Source organism: Pleurodeles waltl, chromosome 7 (assembly GCF_031143425.1).
Source record: "Pleurodeles waltl isolate 20211129_DDA chromosome 7, aPleWal1.hap1.20221129, whole genome shotgun sequence".
NCBI classification, from domain to species: domain Eukaryota; kingdom Metazoa; phylum Chordata; class Amphibia; order Caudata; family Salamandridae; genus Pleurodeles; species Pleurodeles waltl.
In genome coordinates, this window is record NC_090446.1 from 16,042 (window position 1) to 41,317 (window position 25,276).

The 25,276-nt window shown below is 46.9% G+C and overlaps 1 protein-coding gene across 1 annotated transcript in view; it reads right to left on the minus strand.

The window, feature by feature from the left end:
* Positions 1-13,651: 13,651 nt before the first annotated feature.
* Positions 13,652-25,276, minus strand: part of LOC138303481 (serine-rich adhesin for platelets-like) — a 194,773-nt gene continuing 183,148 nt past the window's right edge. Inside the window, exons 14-15 of the mRNA XM_069242655.1 lie at positions 22,793-22,897; positions 13,652-14,695 (exon numbers count right to left, since the gene is read on the minus strand). Coding sequence (XP_069098756.1) covers positions 14,532-14,695; positions 22,793-22,897 — 269 coding nt within the window. The 3' untranslated portion in view covers positions 13,652-14,531. The remainder of the gene's footprint in view (positions 14,696-22,792; positions 22,898-25,276) is intronic.

Genomic DNA, 25,276 nt, shown 5'->3' on the forward strand with positions numbered 1-25,276 from the left:
TGGATGAGAGAAGCATTGAGGCACAAGCCAGATCAGAAAGAAGATTCAATAAGTGCAAAAAGCATGGTGCTAACTAGAGCTCAAAGGTGCTTGAAGCACAAGCTGGATGAGAGAGTAGATAAAAGCTTGAGCTAGATGACAGAGGAGACCAGGGCCCAAATCAGAAGAGAAGGGAACAGGTCAGCAAATGGGATTGGTAAAGATCAAGGCTAAGAGAAGGGGTCAAAGCTAAACATGGACAACAGAATGAAATAAGGTGCAATCTTTATTTCCGAGTGGAGTAGGCACCTGCTAGAGGAGAAACTGGATGAGAGACGGCAGCAATGGACTAGTCGAACAACAGAGGGATGTTATGAGAAGACCAAACAAGGATAGGGTCTGAGGCACTATATGGCGGAGAGGGCCCTGAAGCATTAAAGGAATGAGAGAGAGAGAGATGCAAGGCATAACCCGGTTGAGAGAGATAAATGGGACTACAAAAGGCTGAGAGCAGGGATCAAGGGTCAAATGACTGATGAGAGATGGGAGCAAACACAGTGATGAGAAAAAGGGATGAGGCACAAGGCAGGTGATATCGTGTAATGAAAAAAGAAGGACGACCAAGACCAGAAGGAGGAAATCTAAGCACCCACTAGATGAGATGCACACTGATGCACAAAATGGTTAAGAGAAGGCAAATGAGCAAAATACCAATGAGAGATTGGACCAGGGCATGAACTGAAAAATGCATGAACCAGAACCACAATACAGATGAATGAGAGGAGAAAGACATGTTACATGAGAGGAGGAGGAAAGAAGATGGATAAGGCAAAGGGTGAAGGCATAGATGAAAGTTGAACAATGTCCAAGACAGGTGATGCAGAATTGAAGGTAGTGTAAATCAGGGTCGGGTTTAACATTAGGGTTAGATTTGAGTTACATATTTTTTGCAGTTTTATATAACAAGAACTTGGGTCAGGGGCATTAGAGCACTTTACATGAGCACTAGATTAAGTAACACAATTGCATACATCTGTGGCCCTGCTTGACAAATTTTCATGACATTTTTACCGACAAATTTGACAGTCACCTCTGCTACTGTCTGGAAAGTTTCGGGGTGATCGGTCCATGATGGGCAGCAAAAAAGGGGGATCCCAAAACATGCTTCCGCTTTCATTTTTTCTTAGAGATTTTGAACAGCAATAGTGCCAACAATACTGGGTAGAATTATACAGAATTTGGCAGACATGTAAATCCTGGTCCAGAAAGCAACCTTTTTTGTTTTGTTGTAAATTCATTCAGTTGTTTTAGAGAAATTAAATAAAATTCTAATTTGTGTATATAGGGACGCAGAGGTTCACAACCTGTCCCAATCTCATGCTTAATGTGTTTGGCTGCCAACACTTCAACAAGGAAGCCGTTAAAGTGTTTGCTTCAGCTACTGATGTGTTTTGACTGAAGTGCACAGGGCCCTTGCTAAGCAGGACCATTAAAAAAGATAAATGCCTAAATGTAACCCTAAAGCCATCTTGAGCCTCTTCAATCCATTTACAGCCTCTCCCTGCCTCTTCAGTACACTCTTGCAGCTTTCTGCTTTCTCCCAATGTGGAGCTTTTCAGTCCTTCTCTTCCCTCATCTTTCCCATATGTGTCTTTGGCTCGCAGTAAATGCCTGATGCAGAAAACTAAGTGCCAGCGCTCAAAAATGAGTGCCGGTGCCCCTCACGGGAAAGCCGGTGCTCAATTTGTAAATAAAAATGTGCCGCTGTCCAATGCTCTCTTTTGAAAGACGCAAATGCTGCATTTAAATTTGCGAGTCATCTCAGGCCTTTTAATCCATTTACAGCCACTCCCTACTCCTTCAACTCACTCATGCAGCTTTCTACTTTTACCCTTTGTGACGCTTTTCTGTTTTTCTCTTCCTCCATGTTCCCCATATGTGTCTTTTCCTCACAGTAAATGTCTGATGCAGAATAGCCAGCCCTCAAAAATAAGTGTTGGTGCCCCACACCGGAAACCACTGGCTGAAATTAAACGCAGTTTGCCTTGCAATTCTTTCTCTTTCATACTACAATATGGCTCCTTTCTAAAAACTCTACGTTTAGAACGTAAAATGAAAAAGAAAGAATCACAGTGCAAATAAATCAAACTTGTTAGGGTTTTGTAATGTGCATTTGCGGCCCCAAGTAACCCATATGGGAATGCCATGTGGGGGAGTTAGGGAAGCCACAGCTGTCCTTATCTGGAATGGTTTGGACCAGCGTGTGATGGCTTGCCTAATAAATAAAGAGCATGTTCTCTTAGTCAGGCAAAATCAGGACAGTGATGCTGTGTTATTTCTGTCCGTGTTCTGCAACTACTCAGGAAAAGTGGGTAATCATAAAAGCACATACATGCAAACATTTAAGAAGAAAAAGGGAGATTTAAAAAAAATAAAAAACAGGAGATTTTATTTCTCCCCTTGAGGCCTGAATCGGGTCTATTGTCATGTGCCGGACCTCCAAGTGTGGTGCTGCAGAATCCTTTATCAAAAATTCTAACATGCTTTTTTTTTATCCTGCCAGGAGAAAGGAGAAAGCGCTGTGGCAGGCAGAAAGAGCGTGACAAAAATGTTGTGCACTGGCCGGCAGCAGCAGATTACTGGCAGTGCGTATTCCAAGTCAATCAAGACCAGTCCCTGTCGCCGAAGCCTTTTATCAGGTTCATCCCAAATATTTTCAGGGAGAAAAGTGGAAGTGCTCCCAAGGCCCAGCTTACATCACCCACCCGTCAAAAAAAAAAAGAGGCATAACGGGAAGCCGTGGTCAATGGCTACTAAGTCACGGGAGCCACGGGTAAAAAAAAAAGTTTGGGAAATACTGTTTTATGTGAAACTAGGAGCTCTGGGTCAGGAATATGCCCACTCTCCACAGGAAGTGGTCATTTAGTGGGTTAAGTTGCCGCAGGGGTAAGTAGTCCTTTAGCTATTAACATACACTCCCATAAAAACCTCTAAATTCAGTATTACGGTGTCCCTCTGATAACAGGAATACTGAATCGTCTACCTGGGAACCAGAGAAAGACAAAGAACAGCAGTCACTGGAAAAACAGAGGACTTGGCAAGGTGATAGATTGTATCACATGAAATCAAGCCACCACTTTCGGGAAGAAAGATGCCTTAGTGCAAAGAACCAGTTTGTCTTAGCAAACAGACCGAAATGGAGACTTGGGTGACAAAGCCAGCATCTCACTCACCCTCCGGGCAGATGAAATTGCCACTATTAAGGCTGTCTTGATGGTGAAAAGCCGGAGTGGACAATTATGAAGAGGCTCGAGAAGACCACACATTAAGAAGGGCAGAACCACATTATGGTCCCACTAAGGCATAATGAGCAGCAAAGGGGGAAACCTACAGGTCCTGTTAGGAATCCATTTACAATAGGTGACTTAAATAAAAAGGGTTGGCCAGGCAGTCGCAAGAAAGCAGATAGAGCAGAAAGGTAACCCTTAAGAGTACCCAGAGCAGAGCCCCCGCTGGGCAAGGACGAGAATAAAGAGAGGAACACCAGAGAGAGAGGCAGAAATAGGGTTTTTTGACTTTTCTGTACAATAATTTACCAATCTGTTCCATCAGCAGACATATACAGTCTTGGTAATGGGTTGCCTGGCTACCAGAATGACAATACAGACTTCGGGAAGAAGATTGAAAACTGTCAACTGTTGCCACACAATCTCCACATCAGAAGGTGGAGAGTTGGACGGAGGACCCTTCCCTGCTGCTGTAACTGAAGATCCTCCCAAAAGGGCAGCCTGATTGGAGGAACGATGCTCAAGCATACCAGACCCTCATTGCCCAGTCCGGAGAAACAAGGACTACTTGGGCCTGGTCAGTCCTCATCTTCTTGAGAACTCTGGGCTGGTGTAGTATGGGTGGGAAGGCGCACAGAAGGCCTGAGTTCCACTCAAGATGAAAAGCATCTCTGAGCCATAGCCGCCATGGAACCTCTAGCATGCGAAACTGCTGACATTGCATGTTCTCTTTGCAGAAGAACAGATCTAACCAAGACTATCCCCACCTGCTGAAACAGACCTTGCGCCACATCCAGATGGAGACACCACTCGTGATGTTAGGCATCAGCAGCTGAGTTCGACCACCCTGGCGTTCAGGTAAACCGACAGGTGTTGAACCAGGGATATGCCCTGCTGCTCCAGCCATCTACAGAGAGGCAGGGCCTCTTGACAAAGGGTCAACAACCCCAGCCTGCGCTGTTTGTTGCAGTACCACATGGTGATGGTTTTGTTTGTGAACAACTGCACAAGCCTTCCCTTGATGGAAAGTAAGAACACTTTTAATGCCAGTCGCACTCGGAGGTCGAGCAAGTTGATGTAGAGTCCAGATTCTGCCAGAGACCACAGTCCTCATCTCCACCTTTCACAGATGGCCACCCGTCTCAGGAGTGACGCATCATTCACTACTTTCAGATCTGGTTGGGAAAGGCAGAGGGCTCTGCCTCTGACCGAATTGCAGTTTCTTAGCCCCCACTGCAGGACTTTTGCAGTTCCCTCCAAGATCTGGACCATGTGGGAGAGATTCCCCTGATGATGCGCCCAGTGGGACTTCAGGGCCAACTGCAAAGCTTGCATATATCATCTGGAATGTGTTGCACGCAGGATGCAGGAGACCATGAGGTACAGAAGCCTGAGAGACATTCTCCTAGAAATCCAGGATAGAGGCTGAAACATTGGTATCAGTGTCTGAATAACCTGGACTTGCTTCTTGGGAGGAAAAGCCCAAAACTGCACTGTGTCCAGAACAGACCAGATGAAAGGGAGCATCTGAGAGAGAGTCAGGTGTGACTTTAGCAAGATTACAGTGAACCCTTAGCAAATGCAGGATGTCTGCCGTAGTCTGCAGAGTGGAGACGACAGCCTGGGTTGAGCCCATCTTCAACAACTGTAGGAATCTGGCTACCTATGACCTCTACCAAACGTAGGGGTACACTATGCAGATAGCACAGGAAACCCTTATTGGTTTACAGTGGTAAAAACAACAACCCCAAAAGCTCTCTTTTGTGGCAGCATGGGCTACCAGTTAGGCTGATCAGAAGGTAGTGCTAAGCATTTTTTGAAAATGCAGTTAGTAAATGAGACACACGGTAAATGAGAAACACTCAAGAAGGAACTCAAGACCAATTGTTTAGAAAAATAGCTATTTTGTATAATTTCTCTTTCAATACCAGAATAATTTCAAGAGGACAAGTACTATTGCACTTTTTGTTTAAAATCACAAGTAACTTACAATGTTTACTCAAACGCACTTTTACGCAGTCAAGGTTCCAAAGTACTATTTACTGCAAAGTGGTCCTTGCAATCAGTTCACAGGGGTCCCCTGACAGTAGTGAGGTGCTAGAGATGCAAAGTCACAAGCAAGATCACTGAAACAGTTTTACCTGCCCAGAGGTGTCTGGGTGCAGTGGTGCTGGTCGAGTCGAGTTTGCTACGCACTGCACAGTTGACTATGAGGGTGGCCACCAGGAAATAAGAAAGTAAGGGTGATTTGGGGACAAGTCCAGAGCTCCTAGAAGGGGGCTTGTTGGTGGTTGTCCTGGGACCAAGGGAGAAACCGTGTGAAGTCACGGGCCGGGGGGCTTGAGTGCAGAGGATCTTTAACTGTGGTGCTCCTGCATCAAGACGGCCACTATTCTTTGGATGACCTGCAGAGGGGGAGAAAACAATGCAGCTGGCCAAATGTGAAGGATGTCCTATGTGGTGCCAACATCTCTCGCCAGCAGGTGTTTGGATGTGCTTTCGGAGTCCAGAATGGGCCCCAATAGGCCTTGGGTGTCTCAAGGTGTCTGCTACCCCCAAGTATTGGCCTAGCTCAGCTTTGGCTTATGCTGGTGTCTTCTCACTTGGTGGAGACACAGGACTGGCCTCTTGGAGCATGCTGACCTCCTCCTGGATGGCTGTCAAGTCGGTGGACCTGGTGGTCAGGAGAGCAGTGATCTGAACTTTGCAGTTGGGTGCCTGCAGGGAAGTGGCTCCTCAACTCCAAAGGAGATGCTGATGCGCTGGCAAAGTGCTGGAGAACCTCAGACGCTTTTGGAGTTCCCACAGCTGCAGGACGAGTCATGATGTCACAATTGTTGAGGGTTTTGCACCAAAAGTTCACCAGTTATCCACAATTCTCGCTCCTTCAGTTTCTGTGTCCTCTACTTCCTTCTGTCAGATCAATCTGTTCTTCTAGTGTCGGGGAAACCTAAATACTCAGTTTAGGGGCACGTAGAGTAGCAGCCAATGGGGTGGCTACACCCCCTATATGACCACTTTCTGAGGGGGAGTGGTCATAACACTGTCCCATAATGCTGATTTCTTAGATATCAGGGTCATCCAGAGCCAAGCTGGACCAGCACCAGGGGTACCAGACCCCTTGTGACAACCAAGGCTTCTTGAGATTGATCCCGTAGTCCACCAGCACATCCGAAGATCTGCCGCTGAGAGACATCAGCATCACAGAGGACATCCTTCAGAGTTGTCCAGTTACATTATCTTGTCTCTCTCTCTTCAGGTCACCCAAAGAACAGTGGGTGACTTGACGCAGGAACATTGCTGCTAAAGACTCACTCCATCTGAGCGCCCTGGTCCAGCTCCACGACCTCCACTGATCTTCCTCTGCTCCCAGAAGCCCCACTGACCAAGTCCCCCGTTGGGAGCTCCCAGACTTATCCCCATCTGCATTCCTTTTCTAGTAGCCCTCCCTCATCGTCAACTGTGCAATAAACCCACTCAACCAGCACCACTGGACCCAGACACCGCTGAGCAGGTAAAACTATCAGTGGCCTTGCTTGTGACTTTGCACCCCTAGCGCCCTACTACAATCAGGAGACCCCTGTGAATTGATTACAAGGGCCTCTTTGCAGTAAAAAGTACTTTGGAACCTTTACCGCGTAAAAGTGCATTTGAGTAAAAGTGTTACTTGCTAAATAGTTATAAAAACTGCAAAAGTACTCATCTCTTTCAAAGCATTCTGGTGTTAAAACATAATATGAACCAAATAACTATTTTTCTAAACAATTGTCTCAAATTCCTTCTTGAGTGTGTGTAGGAAGCCACCCCCCAATTTTCTGCCTTATTTTTTGATCCAACTTTGACTGAAGTGCACAGGGTTCCTGTTAACCAAGCCCCGAGTGGCAGTCTTACTCCCCCCAAAACAAAATACTTGGTCACTTGATTTTCAAATGACCAGGCCCTTTAGCACCTCTGTAAGTCCCTAGTAAATGCTACCATTGGCTAGTCAGGGTATGACTGGGTACTAAAAAGGGCCTCTAAGAAATGCAGCACAACTTGTGCCACTCTAAGGGATCCAGCAACAAACTTATGCAGTGTGCCATTGCACGCTGCATGAAAGGGTGCTTCTAAAAGTGAAAACACGACATGGCATACACTTGTGTGCCAGGTCCAAAAAACACTGCTAGTAAAACTCTAAATCACCCTAGAGCAAGCCTTTCAGCCCTAAGGCAGGATGCATTATATTACAAGTGAGAACATATGCATGAGCAAATATGCTTCTGCTGTGTCTCTGTTGATTCTTAGACATAGGCCCTCATTATGAACACAGCGGTAAACACTGTCGACCGTCGTGATGACGGCGAACAGAAGACCACCATTGGCGGTTGTAAGGAAATGCCTCCTTGGCATGGTTACCCCCTGACTTTTTGCCTTTGCTGATGCCAAGTTATGATTTGAATGTGTGCTGAGGCCTGCTAACCAGGCCCCAGGACCAGTGTTCTTTCCCTAACCTGTATCTTTGTCTCCACAATCGGCACACCCTGGCATCCAGGTAAGTCCCTTCTAACTGGTACCCCTGGTACCAAGGGCCCTGATGCCAGGGATGGTCTCTAAGGGCTGCAGCATGTCTTATGCCACCCTGGGGACCCCTCACTCAGCACAGACACACTGCTTGCCCGCTTGTGTGTGCTGGTGGGGAGAAAATGACTAAGTCGACATGGCACTCCCCTGAGAGTGCCATGCCAACCTCACACTGCCTATGGCATAGGTAAGTCACCCCTCTAACAGGCCTTAAGGCAGGGTGCACTATACCACAGGTGAGGGCATAGGTGAATGAACACTATGCCCCTACAGTGTCTAAGCAAAACCTTAGACATTGTAAGTGTAGGGTAGCCATAAGAGTATATGGTCTGGGAGTCTGTCATACACGAACTCCACAGCACCATAATGGCTACACTGAAAACTGGGAAGTTTGGTATCAAACTTCTCAGCACAATAAATGCACACTGATGCCAGTGTACATTTTATTGTGAAATACACCCAGAGGGCATCTTAGAGATGCCCCCTGAAAACATACCTGACTTCCAGTGTGGGCTGACTATTTTTTGCCAGCCTGCCACACACCAGACATGTTGCTGGCCACATGGGGAGAGTGCCTTTGTCACTCTGTGGACAGAAACAAAGCCTGTTCTGGGTGGAGGTGCTTCTCACCTCCCCCTGCAGGAGCTCTAACACCTGGCGGTGAGCCTCAAAGGCTCACCTCCTTTGTTACAGCGCCACAGGGCATCCCAGCTAGTGGAGATGTTCGCCCCCTCCGGCCACGGCCCCACTTTTGGCGGCAAGGCCGGAGGAGATAATGAGAAAAACAAGGAGGAGTCAGTGGCCAGTCAGGACAACCCCTAAGGTGTCCTGAGCTGAGATGACTCTGACTTTTAGAAATCCTCCATCTTGCAGATGGAGGATTCCCCCAATAGGATTAGGGATGTGCCCCCCTCCCCTCAGGGAGGAGGCACAAAGAGGGTGTAGCCACCCTCAGGTCTAGTAGCCATTGGCTACTCACCCCCCAGATGTAAACACCCACCTAAATTGAGTATTTAGGGCCCCCCAGAACCTAGCAAGATAGATTCCTGCAACCTGAAGACGAAGAAGGACTGCTGACCTGAAGCCCTGCAGAGAAGACGGAGACACCAATTGCTTTGGCCCCAGCCCTACCGGCCTGTCTCCCCACTTCAAGAATAACTGCAACAGCGACGCGTCCACCAGGGTCCAGCGACCTCTGAAGCCTCAGAGGACTACCCTGCATCTAAAAGGACCAAGAACTCCCAAGGACAGTGGCCCTGTTGCAAAGAAACTGCAACTTTGCAACAAAGAAGCAACTTTTAAAGACCACATGTTTCCTGCCGGAAGCATGAGACTTTCCACTCTGCACCCGATGCCCCCAGCTCGACCTGCGGAAAACCAACACTACAGGGAGGACTCCCCGGCGACTGCGAGCCCGTGAGTAGCCAGAGTTGACCCCCCTGAGCCCCCACAGCGATGCCTGCAGAGGAAATCCAGAGGCTCCCCCCGACTGCGACTGCCTGCTTCAAAGAAGCCGACGCCTGGGAAACACACTGCACCCGCAGCTCCCAGGACCTAAAGGATCCGACCTCCAGTGCAGGAGCGACCCTCAGGTGGCCCTCTCCCTAGCCCAGGTGGTGGCTACCCCGAGGAGCCCCCCTTGTCTGCCTGCATCGCTGAAGAGACCCCTGGGTCTCCCATTGAAACCTATTGCAAACCCGACGCCTGTTTGCACTCAGCACCTGCCCGCTACGCGCCGCTGAGGGTGTACTTTTTGTGCTGACTTGTGTCCCCCCCCCCCACTGCCCTACAAAACCCCCCCTGGTCTGCCCTCCGAAGTCACGGGTACTTACCTGCTGGCAGACTGGAACCGGGGCACCCCTATCTCCATTGAAGCCTATGCATTTTGGGCACCACTTTGACCTCTGCACAGATCGGCCCTGAGCTGCTGGTGTGGTAACTTTGGGGTTGCCCTGAACCCCCAACGGTGGGCTACCTTGGACCCAATTTGAACCCTGTAAGTGCTTTACTTACCTGTGAAACTAACAAATACTTACCTCCCACAGGAACTGTTGAATTTTGCACTGTCCAATTTTAAAATAGCTTATTGCCATTTTTGCCAAAACTATACATGCTATTGTGATGATTCAAAGTTCCTAAGATACCTGAATGAAATACCTTTCATTTAAAGTATTGTTTGTAAATCTTGAACCTGTGGTTCTTAAAATAAACTAAGAGAAGATATTATTCTATATAAAAACCTATTGGCCTGATATTGTCTTTGAGTGTGTGTTCCTCATTTATTGCCTGTGTGTGAACAACAAATGCTTAACACTACCCTCTGATAAGCCTACTGCTCGAACACACTACCACAAAATAGAGCATTAGAATTATCTCTTTTTGCCACTATCTTACCTCTAAGGGGAACCCTTGGACTCTGTGCATGCTATTTCTTACTTTGAAATAGTACATACAGAGCCAACTTCCTACAGCGGTGAACAGAAACCCACCATATAATGATGCAAAAATCTGAAACTGACAAAACTCTCCCTGCCACCAGTAACCACCAGGACCATGTCAGCAGAAATGCTGGACCTCCCACCCCGCCACCGCCGAGCAAACAAACACCTCACCCTCCAAATAATGAAGCACAAATCACTGCGGCGGTCAGTGGAATCCGAATGACCATTGGCGGTACGGACTGCCACGGGCGGCAAGTGGACAACAGTAAGAAATGCATACATTGGCAAGTTTGAAACCCACACCATCCACAATATTATAAAACACATCCCACAATCCTTTGCACGCTGTGGGACATCTTCTGACCAAAACAGAAGTTCCTGGCACCTTCCGTTGTTGCAGAATCTTCAGCTTCTTCCATCCAGAGGCAGCCATTTTGCATCTTCATCCGGGATTTAGTGAGCTCCTGCCCCCGGACACTTTCATGACTCTTGGACTTGGTCCCCTTTCTTTGCAGGTCCTCAGAACCAGGAATCCGTCTTCAGTGCTTTGCAGTCTGTTGTGGTCTTTGCAAAATCCTCTATCACAAGTTTAGTGTGTTTCTGGGGAAGTAGTAGCACTTTACTCCTACTTTTCAGGGTCTTGAGGTGGGGTATCTTAAACACCCTTAGTGTTTTCTTAAACCCCCAGTGACCCTCTACACACTACACTAGCCTAGAGGTCCACTCATGATTTCCATTCCACTTTCTTAGTATATGGTTTGTGTTGCCCCTAGGCCTGTTGCATCCTATTGTATTCTACAGTGTTTGCACTACTTTCTGACTGCTTTACTTACCTGATTTTGGTTTGTGTGTATATGTTGTGTATTTTACTTACCTCCTAAAGGAGTATATCCTCGGAGATATTTTTTGGCACATTGTCACTAAAATAAAGTACCATTATTTTTAGTAACCCTGAGTATTGTGTTTCTTATGCATAAGTGGTATAGTAGGACTTTTGCACGTCTCCTAGTTCAGCCTAAGCTGCTCTGCTATGGCTACCTCTATCAGCCTAAGCTACTAGAACACTACTAATCTACTAATAAGGGATAACTGGACCTCACACAAGGTGTAAGTACCATCAGGTACACACTATAAGCCAGGCCAGCCTCCTACAAGCTGTGTACTTCAGAGTGTGAAGTGTGAGTTGTATACCCCAGGGTGCACAGTGCTGTATACGTCTGCGCACAGTGTAGAATTTCTAGTTTTGGCAGCGAACTTCAGAGTGGAAGAGTGAGTTGTATACCCCAGGGTGCACAGTGCTGTATACATCTGCGCACAGTGCATATTTCTAGTTTTGGCTGTGTACTTCAGAGTGTGAAGAGTGAGTTGTACACCCCAGGGTGCACAGTGCTGTATACAGCTTGCATAGTGTGTACTTCTAGTTTTGGCTGTGTGCTTCAGAGTGTGAAGTGTGAGTTGTACACCCTGGGGTGCACAGTGCTGTATACGTCCGCACACAGTGCATATTTCTAGTTTCGGCTGTGTACTTCAGAGTGTGAAGTGTGAGTTGTATACCCCAGGGTGCACAGTGCTATATACATCTGCGCACAGTGCATATGTCTAGTTTTGGCTGTGTACCTCAGAGTGTGAAGTGTGAGTTGTATACCCCAGGGTGTACAGTGCTGTATACATCTCGCATAGTGTATATTTCTAGTTTCAGCTGTGTACCTCAGAGTGGAAGCGTGAGTTGTACACCCCAGGGTGCACAGTGCTGTATACGTCTCGCACAGTACATATTTCAAGTTTTGGCTGTGTACTTCAGAGTGCGAAGTGTGAGTTGTACACCCCGGGGTGTACAGTTCTGTATAAGTCTTGCATAGCGTATATTTCTAGTTTCAGCTGTGTCCTTCAGGGTGTGAAGTGTGAGTTCTACACCCCTCGATTTACAGTGCTGTATAAGTGTGTGCACAGTGTAGAATTTCTAGTTTCGGCTGTGTACCTCAGAATGCACCCTTTTAATGACAGTTTTGGCTGAGTACCTCTGGGTGTGTTGTATTGTATACCTCCAGGAGCAAAGTCAGTGTACCTAGGGGTGGAATGTTATTATGACCAAGTACCTCAAGATGTGCCATGTAAAGGGATTTCTGTGTACCCCAGTTAGTAAATTGTGTATACCTCATAATACTAGGATGTGCTGTGTAATGCTCCTCAGGACTGTATACCTCAAGATTTGTCGTGCAATGATAATATGACATATATCTAAGGATGCTCAATGTAATGCTATGAGCATTCATAATATTGTGTACCTGAAAGGGTACTGTCTGAAGCAAGTTATGACAATGTTCCTAAGAGTGTACTATGTAATGCTGGTCATGACTGCAAGTGCCAGTGCGCACCAGGTTATACATCTCAGAATGCACTCTGTAATGCCAGTCACGGAGGTGATTTCAAGGGTGCACAGTGTTGTATACGTCAGAGTGCTTGTTTTAGCTGTGTACATCAGGATATACCATGTTGTATACCTCAGGATGTAATGCTAGTTATGGCTGTGTTCTGCAGGGTGGGCCATGCATGTTGTATACCTCAGGGTATACTCTCTAATGCTAGTTATGACTGTTTACATCAGCACGTACCATGCTGTGCACCTTGGAGAGCAACTCAGGGTGTCCAGTTTTGTATATCTTGTAGTATATTTTTAATGCTAGTAATGGTTGTGTACCTCAGGGTGTAGAGCATAGCGTGTGTTTTAATGTTACGTTTGTTTGTGGACTTCAGGATGTACAGTGTTGTGAGTTTGTGGGCTTCCAAAGAGTAAGGTGCCAGGCTGACCACTTGTGTTCTATCCAGTGAAACTGAGCAGATCCAACAGAGAGCAGGTCCTTGGATGCCAATCTCGTGGTGGCACCTGATGAGGATGGGGTGAGAGAGACCATGTAAAATGCTGCAGAGAGGTCCAGGAGAATGAGGGCTGCTGTGTCTTTGCTGTCAAGGATCATGCGGATGTCACCTGTGGTGGCAATGAGTACTGAGTCAGTGCTGTGGTTGGGCCTGAATCCAGAATACAGACTGCGTGGTGTTGGGGAGCTGATGGTTGCAGAGGGGCATTCTTTCCTTTGGGGTTTTATTATGAATGGCAGGGTGTTACAGTACCAGTAATTCGCCATGTGTGGTGCTGGACTTACTACAAAAGGGTAAGTTGCTAAAGAAGTGCAATGTGTCAAAAAGTAAACTTACTGATAAGAGTAAACTTACTAAAAAATGTAGCTTGTTAACCTGGCCCGCAGAGATGGGAAACAGGAGAGTGATGGCAAAAACGCTTTTTCAGCAAATCTCGCAATAATGCTTTTCATAGGGGTTCATTTCATATTTACAAAAAGGGAATTTGTGCATCCGGCTACACCCAAGTCTTCCTTTAATAGTCATTTAATGACACTCATACCTTACCGTATGAAAAGTAGTTTCATTTGAACATTTTGTTAAGGTTTACATCATAAATTTATGTACAAAGTCCATTATTGGCAGGGAGGCCACCTTCTCTGGGTGAGATGCGGTCCCTTTGATCTTTGGTTTCTCAGGAGGGTGGATAGGGGAGGATGACTGTTCACTGGAGGAAGTGCCAGAGGAAGTGTTGACTTTAGTGCATGTAAACGTTTTTTGATCACAAGCCATAAATTAGGTCTACCTGTGCAACGCCCCATGAGCACAGTTACCGTGTCTATGCTGTAGAATGTCACAAAGTCACACAGCAGGGACTCTGCCCGTTTCTCCCGCAACCTTTGCTACTTAAGGGGAGATTAAAGCATTCCAGAAAGCAAGGGTCATTCCAAAAGGGGAGAGTGTTAACCCTGTGGGTTTGCTATCCAGAAGAATTGATTGTCAGAGGTGAGATGTCTCACCAGCATGGGATTTGGCCAAGGTGAGGTCAGGTGTGAGACATCTGAAGACAGGCAGCACCACCATGGATGAAGGGATCATTTACTGCTGAAAACTGACAATCGGAGGCAATATGTTTGACCAGCATGGAGTCATGAGACAAAGTGGGACCATCTCAGAAGACAAGCAGCATCCTTATTGATCTACTGACCACTCACTGTCCGGAGGAAGTGACCATCAGAGGCGAAATGTCTTCACAACATTGTGCTACTGTCTGCAAGCAGCATAAGAATGAGACCTCAAGGTCCCAGAGGTCAACAAACAGCGCTTGGAGTGATTATCCTGTTCTCACCCAACATTACTCAGGCGCCAGCCCTGGACATTGTGCATGTGATGGGGCAGGTAATGCCTGCTATCTCCGGTGGGGAGGCGGTATTAACTTGGCCCGGGCATGCTGGACACGTTGCTCCTCCTTCAAGTTGCGCAGGCGCACATGCTTATTGGAAATGTCTTCCACATTCTCTACTGGGAACCAACCATGCTCACCATCAGAGAGGCGTGTACCTTCCATCCAACCTGCAGGATGAGAGCAAATGGAGATGGGTTAATGCATGAGAGAAACTTTAAGAGAAGACATGCCTAGTCATAACCCCTGTAGTAGTGCTGTGAACACCTCATACTCTCAGATCTTTAGCCAAAGAACGAGAACCTCCAACATACTTCAGACCAATCAGGACAATAACAAACATGGTAACTCAAACACTAAAGAGACACACTTAAGAAAAACAGTTGAAGGAAGGTGGCAAACTGAAGAGGAGAGAGTAGATAAAATGCACCTGAGTGGGCACACACTCGAACTCTGGATAGTACGAACTCCTGAAACATTGATGGGTTGTGGTTGAGTAGACTTAGTATGAGCTCCTAATACCAGTGCATCAGGGGTTGCTTAGCCGCCCTTTGTATCTACCTAGAAAATGTTGATAGAGGCACTTATCTGTCTGAGGTGGTCAGCTTCGTCAGAAGGAAGTTCTGATCTAACTGTGAGTAAAAACCCTGTAGTCACTGTAGGAGGCTGGCCTGGCTTATAATGGGTGCCTTGTGGTACTTACACCTTGTGACAGGTCCAGCTATCCCTTATTTGTAGATTAGTAGTGTTCTAGCAGCTTAGGCTGATAGAGGTAGCTCTAGCAGAGCAGCTTAGGCTGAACTAGGAAACTTGCAAAGCTCCTACTATACCACTTATATCATATAGCACTATATCATAAGAAACACAATACTCAGAGTTATTGAAAATAAAGGTACTTTATTTTAGTGACAATATGCCAAAAATATCTCAGAGGATATACTCCCTTAGGAGGCAAGTAAAATACACAAAACATACACACAAACCAAAACAGGTAAGTAACCAGTTAGAAAAGAAGTGCAAACACTGTAGAACGCAATAGAATGCAATAGGAGACAATAGGCCTAGGGGCAACACAAACCACATTCTCCAAAAATGGAATGCGAACCACGAATGGACCCCAGGTGTAGAGGGTCGCTGGGAGTGTAAGAAAACGCTAAGGGTGTCCAAGATACCCCACCCAAGACCCTAAAAAGTAGGAGTAAAGTTACCCTACTACCCCAGAAAGACAATAAGGTCTAGATAGGGGATTATGCAAAGGCAATAACTGACTGCAAAGCACTGAAGACGGATTCCTGGACCTGAGGACCTGCAAAGGAAGGGGACCAAGCTCAAGAGTCATGCAAGTGCCCGGAGGGGCAGGAGCCCACTAAACCCTGAATGAAGGTTTAAAAGGGCTTCCTCTGGGTGGAACAAGTCGAAGATCCTGCAACAACGGAAGGTGCCAGGAACTTCTCCTTTGGTCAGAAGATGTCAGACAGTGTGCTGGAGGATGCAGAGTTGTTTCCATGCACAAAGACCGCAAATAAGCCTTGCTAGCTGCAGGAGTCGTGGTTGAAAATAATGGGTCCTGCCCGGGCCCAGGAAGGACCAGGAGGTGGTGCTCAGCAACATAGAGAGCCCACGCAGAAGCAGGCAGTATCCTCAGAAGCATTTGAACAGGCATTCAAGAAATCGGAGCATGGCGGTCGTCTCAACACAACAAAAGAGGGTCCCACAAAGCTGGTGGACAACTTAGCGAGTTGAGCAATGGAGGACGGAGTGCTGGGGACCTGGGCTGTGCTGTGCACAAAGGAATCCTTGCAAAAGTGCACAGAAGCCCTAGCAGCTGCACATCACGCAGTACACAGGATTACCGTCTGGCATGGGGAGGCAAGGACTTACCTCCACCAAATTTGGACAGAAGGACCACTGGACTGTCGGGGTCACTTGGATCCAGCTCCTGTGTTCCAGGGACCACGCACATCAAGGTGAGAGGGGATCCAGAAAACCAGTGATGCAGAAGTTTGGTGCCTGCGTAAGCAGGGGGAAAATTCCGTCGACCCACGGGAGATTTCTTCTTGGCTTCCAGTGCAGGGTGAAGGCAGACAGCCCTCAGAGCATGCACCTCCAGGAAACAGTCGAGAAAGCCGGCAGGATTAGGCACTTCAATGTTGCTGGTAGTCATCTTGCTACTTTGTTGCAGTTTTTCAGGCGTCCTGGAGCAGTCAGCGGTCGATCCTTGGCAGAAGTCGAAGAGGGAGATGCAGAGGAACTCTGGTGAGCTCTTGTATTCGTTATCTGATGAGAAACCCACAGGAGAGACCCTAAATAGCCCTCAGAGGAGGATTGGCTACCTAACCAGGTAAGAGCCTAGCAGGAGGGGTCTCTGACAACACCTGCTGGCACTGGCCACTCAGAGGTATCCATTGTGCCCCCACACCTCTGCATTCAAGATAGCAGAGGTCTGGGACACAATGGAGGAGCTCTGGGCACCACCCCTGGGGTGGTGCTGGACAGGGGAGTAGTCTCTCCCCCTTCCTTTGTCCAGTTTCACACCAGAGCAGGGGCTGGGGGCTCCCTGAACTGGTGTAGACTGGCTTATGCAATGAGGGCACCATCTGTGTGCCCTTCAAAGCATTTCCAGAGGCTGGGTGAGGCTACTCCTCCCCAGCCCTTAACACCTATTTCCAAAGGAAGAGGGTGTAACACCTTCTCTCAGAGGAAATCTTTGCTCTGCCTTCCTGGGACTGAGCTGCCCAGACATCAGGAGGTGAGAAACCTGTCTAAGGGTTGGTAGCAGCAGTAGCTGCAGCGAAAACCCCAGAGAGCTAGTTTGGCAGTACCCGGGATCCATGTTGGAGCCCTGGGGATGCATGGGATAGGCACCCCAATACCAGATTTGGCTTGGGGGGACAATTCCATGATCTTAGACATGTTGCATGGCCATGTTTGGAGTTACCATTGTGAAGCTACATAAAGGTATTGACCTATATGTAGTGCACGCGTGTAATGGTGTCCCCGCACTCATAAAGTCCGGGAAAATTGCCCTGAACAATGTGGGGGCACCTCGGCTACTATCAGGGTGCCCTCACACTTAGTGAAGGTTAGGTGCAAAGTTACTAAGTGATGGTTAGACATATAGGTGACTTATAAGTTACTTAAGTGCAGTGTAAAATGGCTGTGAAATAACGTGGACGTTATTTCACTCAGGCTGCAGTGGCAGTCCTGTGTAAGAATTGTCTGAGCTCCCTATGAGTGGCAGAAGAAATGCTGCAGCCCATAGGGATCTCCTGGAACCCCAATATCCTGGGTACCTAGGTACCATATACTAGGGAATTATAAGGGCGTTCCAGTGTGCCAATTAGAATTGGTGAAAATGGTCACTAGCCTGCAGTGACAATTTTAAAAGCAGAGGGAGCATAAACACTGAGGTTCTGGTTAGCAGAGCCTCAGTGATACAGTTAGGCACCACACAGGGAACACATTTAAGCCACAAACTATGAGCACTGGGGTCCTGGCTAGCAGGATCCCAGTGACACAGGCAAAAAAAAAAAACTGACACACAAGTAAAAATGGGGGTAACATGCCAGACAAGATGGTACTTTCCTACAGTCACTTATTCCTTGAATAATGGGTTATTCCTTGACACAAGAGCACCAGGCATTTAGAAGATGGCCACCTGTCCTCTGTTCAGTTACACAGCCCGCAGAGCAAAGTGAGTTAAGCGTATTTTGATGCTAGTCAGAAGCATGGCCCCTGGCTTTGGGAAGCCTGATGGTCCTCACTGGCCTCATGCATTGGACCACAAAACCCCTGTACAACCTTGAGCATCGGGTTGTGACCCCACAAGACCCCTTGATGCCTTACACATCTGGCTGTGACTTCACATGACCTCAGGACAACCTCATGCACGGGGTCATAACTCCACAAGACTGCTGGACAACTTTGAGCTTTGGGCCATGACACCACAAGACACCTTGATGCCTTCCACATCGGATCATAATTCCACAAGAGCCCTCGAAAGCCGCCTGCATTGGGTCAAGACTGCACTAACAGGCGTGTGACTACATAAACACCCTAATTATGCCTGACCCATCTCTCAGCTTATGAATTGAGGTTATGCTTCTAAAACACAAAGGGTATTTGAAGCTTCCCATTCCTGACATTATGCATGTTTGTGGTTTCATAAACACTGAAGAGTAGGATTCCACAAACAACCTATTCTTTACCCTGTTTCTTCATAAATAGGTCATTAAACCAAAACCCTGTGAGACATAATCCCAGTGACCCCACACTAACCTCATGCATAGGGCAAGAATTTCACAAACTCTCCATTGATGCATGACCCATTGCCATAATGTGCAGGGACGCGACTCCAAAACACCCCCTTGGTACATAACCCTATGACCTCAAACACAGAGCTGGGATTCCACAAACACTGCAATTGTATCCAAACTACTCACTGGTCTTATGCAGAGGGCTATGGTCCCACAAATAACTCAGCAATCTGTATCAAGTCAATGACCTCATGCTCACAGCAGTGATTCCACAAACATGTCCCGGTCACCACATGTATAGAATTATCATTCCATATGCACCTGTGACACATGATCCTTGAAAGACTTCATCCACAGGGTTGTGATTCCATTGTCACCCAGTGAGTCCAGACCCCTTCAACCACCTTGTAATGTGTGAGACCAGGACCTCATGCCTAAAGACATGATTTGATTAAAAGCCCAGTAATGTTCAACTCCTTACTGACGTCATGCACAGGTCTGTAACTGTACAAACACCTCAGTAAATGAATGATTCGTGTTTGACTGCTTGCACAAGGATGTAATTTCACACATGAGTGATGGGAAACCAGTGACCCCAAGCATAGGATAGTATTTCCAGCAAAACCCAGTGGTGCTTTACCTGTCCCTATCCCTGACCTCATGCACAGGGCTATGATTCCATAAACACTAGAGTACACTGCTCTCCCCCACTGACCTCACCCATAGGACTATGATGCTGCAGACACTTTAGTGATGGGGGACTCTGTGTCCTTGTGCATGGACTTAAAGTTCACAAACCACCTTCTAACTATCACTGACTCAAGCACAGGCCATGGGTCCCATAAACACCCAGTGGTACATGACCCCAAGCACAGGGAGCACATTCCGTAAACATCCAGTGGTACATGACTGTGAGAAAGTAGCCTCTTTATTGCATGGTTACCCCCACTTCTGGCCTGTTTGTGAGTGTGTTTCAGTGTGTTTTGCCTGTCTCACTGGGATCCTGCTAGCCAGGACCCCAGTGCTCATAGTTTGTGGCATAATGTGTGTGTTGTCAGTAGTGCTTCACTGTGTCACTGAGGCTCTGCTAACCCGAACTTCAGCGCTTATGCTCTCTCTGCTTTTAAATTTGTCACTGTAGGCTAGTGACTTCATTTACCAATTTCAATTGCCACACTGGACCCCCTTATAAGTCCCTAGTATACGCTACCTAGGTACCCAGGGCATTGAGGTTCTAGGAGATCCTTATGGGCTGCAGCATTTCTTTTGCCACCCATAAGGGGCTCAGAGAAACCCTTCCACAGGCCTGCCATTGCAGCCTGCATGAAATAACACACATGTTATTTCACAGCCATTTTCACTGCACTTAAGTAACTTATAAGTCACCTACATGTCTAACCTTCACTTGCTGAAGGTTAGATGCAAAGTTACTAAATGTAAGGGCACCCTTGCACTAGCAAAGGTCCCCCACATAGTTCAGGGCCATTTCCTTGGACTTTGTGAATGTGTGGAGTCCATTACACGCGTGCATTACATATAGGTCAATACCTATATGTAGCTTCACAATGGTAACTCCGAATATGGCCATGTAAGGTGTCTAGGATTATGGAATTGTCCTCCCCCATTCCAAATCTGGTTTTGGGGAGCCAATTCCTTGCATCCTGGGGGCTCCACTACGGACCCCAGTACTGCCAAACCAGCTCTCTGAGGCTTGCACTGCAGCTACAGCTGCAGCAACCTCACAGACAGGGCTCTGCCCTCCTGGGGTCTGAGCAGCTCAGGCCAAGGAAGGCAGAACAAAGCATTTCCTTTGGGAGCAGGGTGTTACACCCGCTCTCTTTGGAAATAGGTGTTACAGGCTGGGGAGGGGTAGCCTTCCCCAGACTCTGGAAATGCTTTGAAGGGCACAGATGGTGCCCTCGTTGCATTAGCAAGTCTACACCGGTTCAGGGGCCCATTGTCCCCTGCTCTGGCACAAAACTGGACAAAGGAAAGGGGAGTGACCACTCCCCTGTCCATCACCAACCTAGGGGTGGTGCCCAGAGCTCCTCCAGTGTGTACCAGACTTCAGCCATCTTGCTTTGCATGGTGTTGGGGCACTGTGGAGGGCTCTGAGTGGCCAATGCCAGCAGGTGACATCAGAGACCCCTCCTGATAGGTCAATACCTGATAAGGTAGCCAATGCCCCTCTCAGGGCTATATAGGGTGTCTCCTGTGGGTTCTCTTGAGATACTACTTGCAAGTTTCCAGCAGGAATCCTCTGCAACTTCTACTTCATACTCTGACCTCGGATCAACTGCAGACTGCCCCAGGAACCGCTGTAACAGGAACAAAGTATCTACAAGGGATACTTTTCTTCTGCAACTTCAGCTCCAGCCAGCAACTGCAACAGTTTCCACGGTGTGCACACTCTGAGGACTCCCTGTCTTCACCCTGCAGCAGAAGGACCAAAGAAATCTCCCGTAGGGTGATGGAGTCACTCCCTTGCTCACGCAGGCACCTTCTAAGATGACGACCGGTACCCTTGGACTCCTCACAGCGACGAGCGTGCTCCTAAGAACACAAAGGGTGGACCCCATCGACACAGTCTGTCCTGAGGTACTGCTGACGCAATTTGGAGGAGGTAAGACCTTGCCTTCCCTGTGAGCGACAGCACCTCCTGAGGCCTCTGTGCACTATTTGCAAAATTCCTTAATGCACAGCCTGGCCCAGGTCCATTGGGCTTAGATTTCAATATAACATCCATAAGTCTTTGGCTCAATGATGGAAACCCAATGGTCCCGAGAATATGACACTGATTGCAGAAGGACCTTAGTGATGCACAACTATTGCCTCTCCCAGACATCATGAATAGGGCTATGATTTCATCACACTAGGGTGCTCTTCTCTCATTCACTGACCACATTGATAGGTTAACTATTCCACATATATCCGAATAAGCCTATGTCCTTATGGATAGGCTAGTGATATCATAGAAATCAACATGCCCCTGTGCCCTGTTTCATTGGCTAGTGAGCTTACAGACATCTGCATGCCCCTGCATTCTCATGAACAGGCTACTGATCTCACAGATATCTACATACCCCTGTGTGCTCTTCCATAGGTTAAGGACTGCACAAACATATGCATGACCCTGTGTCCTTTTCTATAGGCTAATTAATTCACAAACATATGCATGACCCTGTGTCCTTTTCTATAGGCTAATTAATTCACAAACATATGCATGACCCTGTGTCGTCTTCCATCGGCTGATTGCACAAACATATGCATGACTCTGTGTCGTCTTCAATAGGTTAAGGATTGCAAAAACAAAATCATGACCCTGTGTCCTCTTCCATAGGCTAAGGATTGCACAAACATATGCATGACCCTATGTGCTCTTCCATAGGCTAAGGATTGCACAAACATACGCATGACCCTGTGTCCTCTTCCATAGGCTAATGAATTCACAAACATATGCATGACCCTGTGTCGTCTTCCATCGGCTGATTGCACAAACATATGCATGACCCTGTGTCCTCTTCCATAGGCTGAGGATTGCACAAACATACACATGACCCTGTGTCCTCTTCCATAGGCTGAGGATTGCACAAACATACACATGACCCTGTGTACTTATGCACAGGCTAATGATACCTTGTTGGCTTCAAACAGAGGGCTAGGACTCCACAGACGCCCCATTGATGAGTGACGCCTTCTTGGCCTCTTGCTTCGGCTATGACTCCACAAACACAGAGATGCATAACCTTTGGTTGACCTCATGCATAAAGCTATATTTCTGCAAACACCTCAGTGATGCATGATGTTACCTTCACCCTCTTACACAAAGCTGTGATTTCAAACACCCCAATCCAGATCAAGCTTAGGATAATTACTTCATAAAGACACCACTCATGCAGCTCCCTCATGCAGTAATGCACATGGCTACAGGGCCAAAAACTCTAAAGTGATGTGTGACCCCATGCATGTGGCTATTGCACACTCCAGTCATGCATGAGCTTGTGACCTCACCGTCCTTGCTCTGCTGAGTAACCATGATGACGTCCGCCTTCTCCAAGGAGAGCTCGTCGTGTTCTCTGGCCTTGTAGGACTTCAAGCACTGGACCTGAGGGTTATCTGGAGGGAGAAGGGAAGGGAGTGAGTGTACCACTTACAGGGGAGAGACCATTAGGAAAGGGAGTGAAGGGTGGGGGGAGGGAGGCAGGGAATGCGCACTGAAACAAAGAGGCTAGTTGGAGGGAGAAGTAGGAGTGAGGAGAGTGAAATTGGGAAGAAAGCAAGTGAAGAAAGAGCAGAGAAAGTGGGGTGAGTCTTTAGTTCCTGGGTTGGCTTCCATCCCCTTCTCTACATCTGATTTTCATCACAGCACCACTCCCAGAAGTTGATATGTTTCCTACTTCTGCAAACCATTGTGGTAAGGGCGCACAATTTCAAACCCAGAACATTAGCTGGACCAGCAGCAACTTCATTCTAATGATAATATTCTTAATCAAAAAGAACTTCAGGGCCTGGCGGCATGTCAGACTCTATGGCCAACCCCTCGACCATGCACTGCTTATGACCTCACTCATGAAATGTTCTATGACATCATTGATAACATTACTGATAAAATCTGAAATGACTTCACTGATGCCAAACTGCATGGCCAGGGCAGGAGTTATAGTTACTTTAGGGTATAAGTTATTGTTACTAGAGATACTATAACTGGTTAATTTCAGTAGTGGGTGAAAATATCAGTTAAAACGAAACATATTCAACTTTTTTTTTAAAAACTGCAAATCAGTCATAGTTAACTGAAGAACTATAACTGTCTCCCCGCCATTTAGAATTCTTGTTATCAATGATGTCATTTTAGATGTTGCAAGTCATATTATCAATGATGTCATGAATTATGTCATGAATGATGCAATATATGGGGTAAATAGCAGTGCACGGTGAGCATGTGAGGGTTAGTGACTTTAGGGCGAGTTAGAGTCACTGGAGATAAATATAACTTGTGAACTTCAGTCTAGAACACAGCCATGTCCATTTCCTTCAGCAATTTCTAAATAACAGTACCTAGTACTTGTAGCAGCCATTAAACACCTATCATTCCCCGTGTAGAAAATGCCTGCGCTATTTATCCCAAATGTAATAAGGAAAATGTTATGGTCAGGATATGCAATGGCAATGTGCCTGCCATCCCTCCCCTCATGTGAAAAATAGCAATTCCCATTTTCTTAACAGGAGCCATTAGAATCCAGTAACAAATACATTCATCAGACATTTAAAACCCATAATACCCCTGTGCAGCAAATATTTATTACCATTTTCTTACAGAAATCATGAAAACGCTGTTGAAGACATACATAACAGACACCGTACTCCATGTAGGAAATCACTACCCCAATTTCCTACCACAAATAAGCTTAATGCAATTCCAGTTATGTTCAATTGACATTGAAGTTCCATAATGCCCCATGTGAAAAATAGGTATGCCCATATCCTCACCACGAGTCACTAATATAGAGTGGCAGATATATGCAACATCCATTTAATACGAGCGATTCCGTCCATGTAGAAAATGACTGTGTCCACTATCTCAAGGGGGTAGAAATTCATGCCCAAGATATGGATCGCACATTTACCACACATTATCCACCATGTAAACATTATCTATTCCCATTTTCATTACAGGAACTCATTAGAAGGTAGGAGAAAACATATTCAAAAGCCCTTGAACCCCAGTCACCTCCCGTGTAGAAAATCTCTGGAGCATTTCCTCAACATGAATCACCTCACTGCATTGGCACCATTATGTAACAGCTGTTTAACACTCATCTCCCTTGTAGGCAATTGCTATGCTCGCTATCCCAAGAGAAATAGCTAATAGTCCGTGCCTGTGATGCCTAAGAGCCAATAACCCCCACGGTCCTTTATGTAAACAGTATCTATTCTAGGGGTGCGCGCAACTCACAGAGTTGCGCTCCACAAAATTCCATGCAGTTACATAAAAACTTCACGAGTATCCATTGAGTTCTGACAATAGGTAGAAAACATGCTGCAATTTAGCACCGGTAGAGCAAGCAAAGTTGAAAAACTAGCGCAAAGACACCATGTGTTAAGCAAGAGCGTACAGCCATTGAAGTTGATTTTGCTGCAGCTCGAGTAGAAAATCTACTTGAGCGGCAGCAAATCTACTTGAACGGCAGCCCTCTGACCATGGCCACACACGTTAGGGAATTGTGCTGGGGTGGCCACCAAAGCACGCTCGTCAGCTTGCGTTTTCTGGAGCTTCTCAGGGAGAAAAAGTCTGCCACCCCGCGACTAGTGGAATTTGGCTGGAACTCGGTGTTGAAGATTAACACAGATTCACCAAAATGTCACCAGTTCTGTGAGTGTAAAGGAACACTCCTCTGACCCCTAATCATGTCCTTCTTTCCTATCAAGACCTATTAGTTAATTGGGGAAAAAGTACTCATAGCGGTTTAAAGCCCATAATCCCCTGTGAGTAGA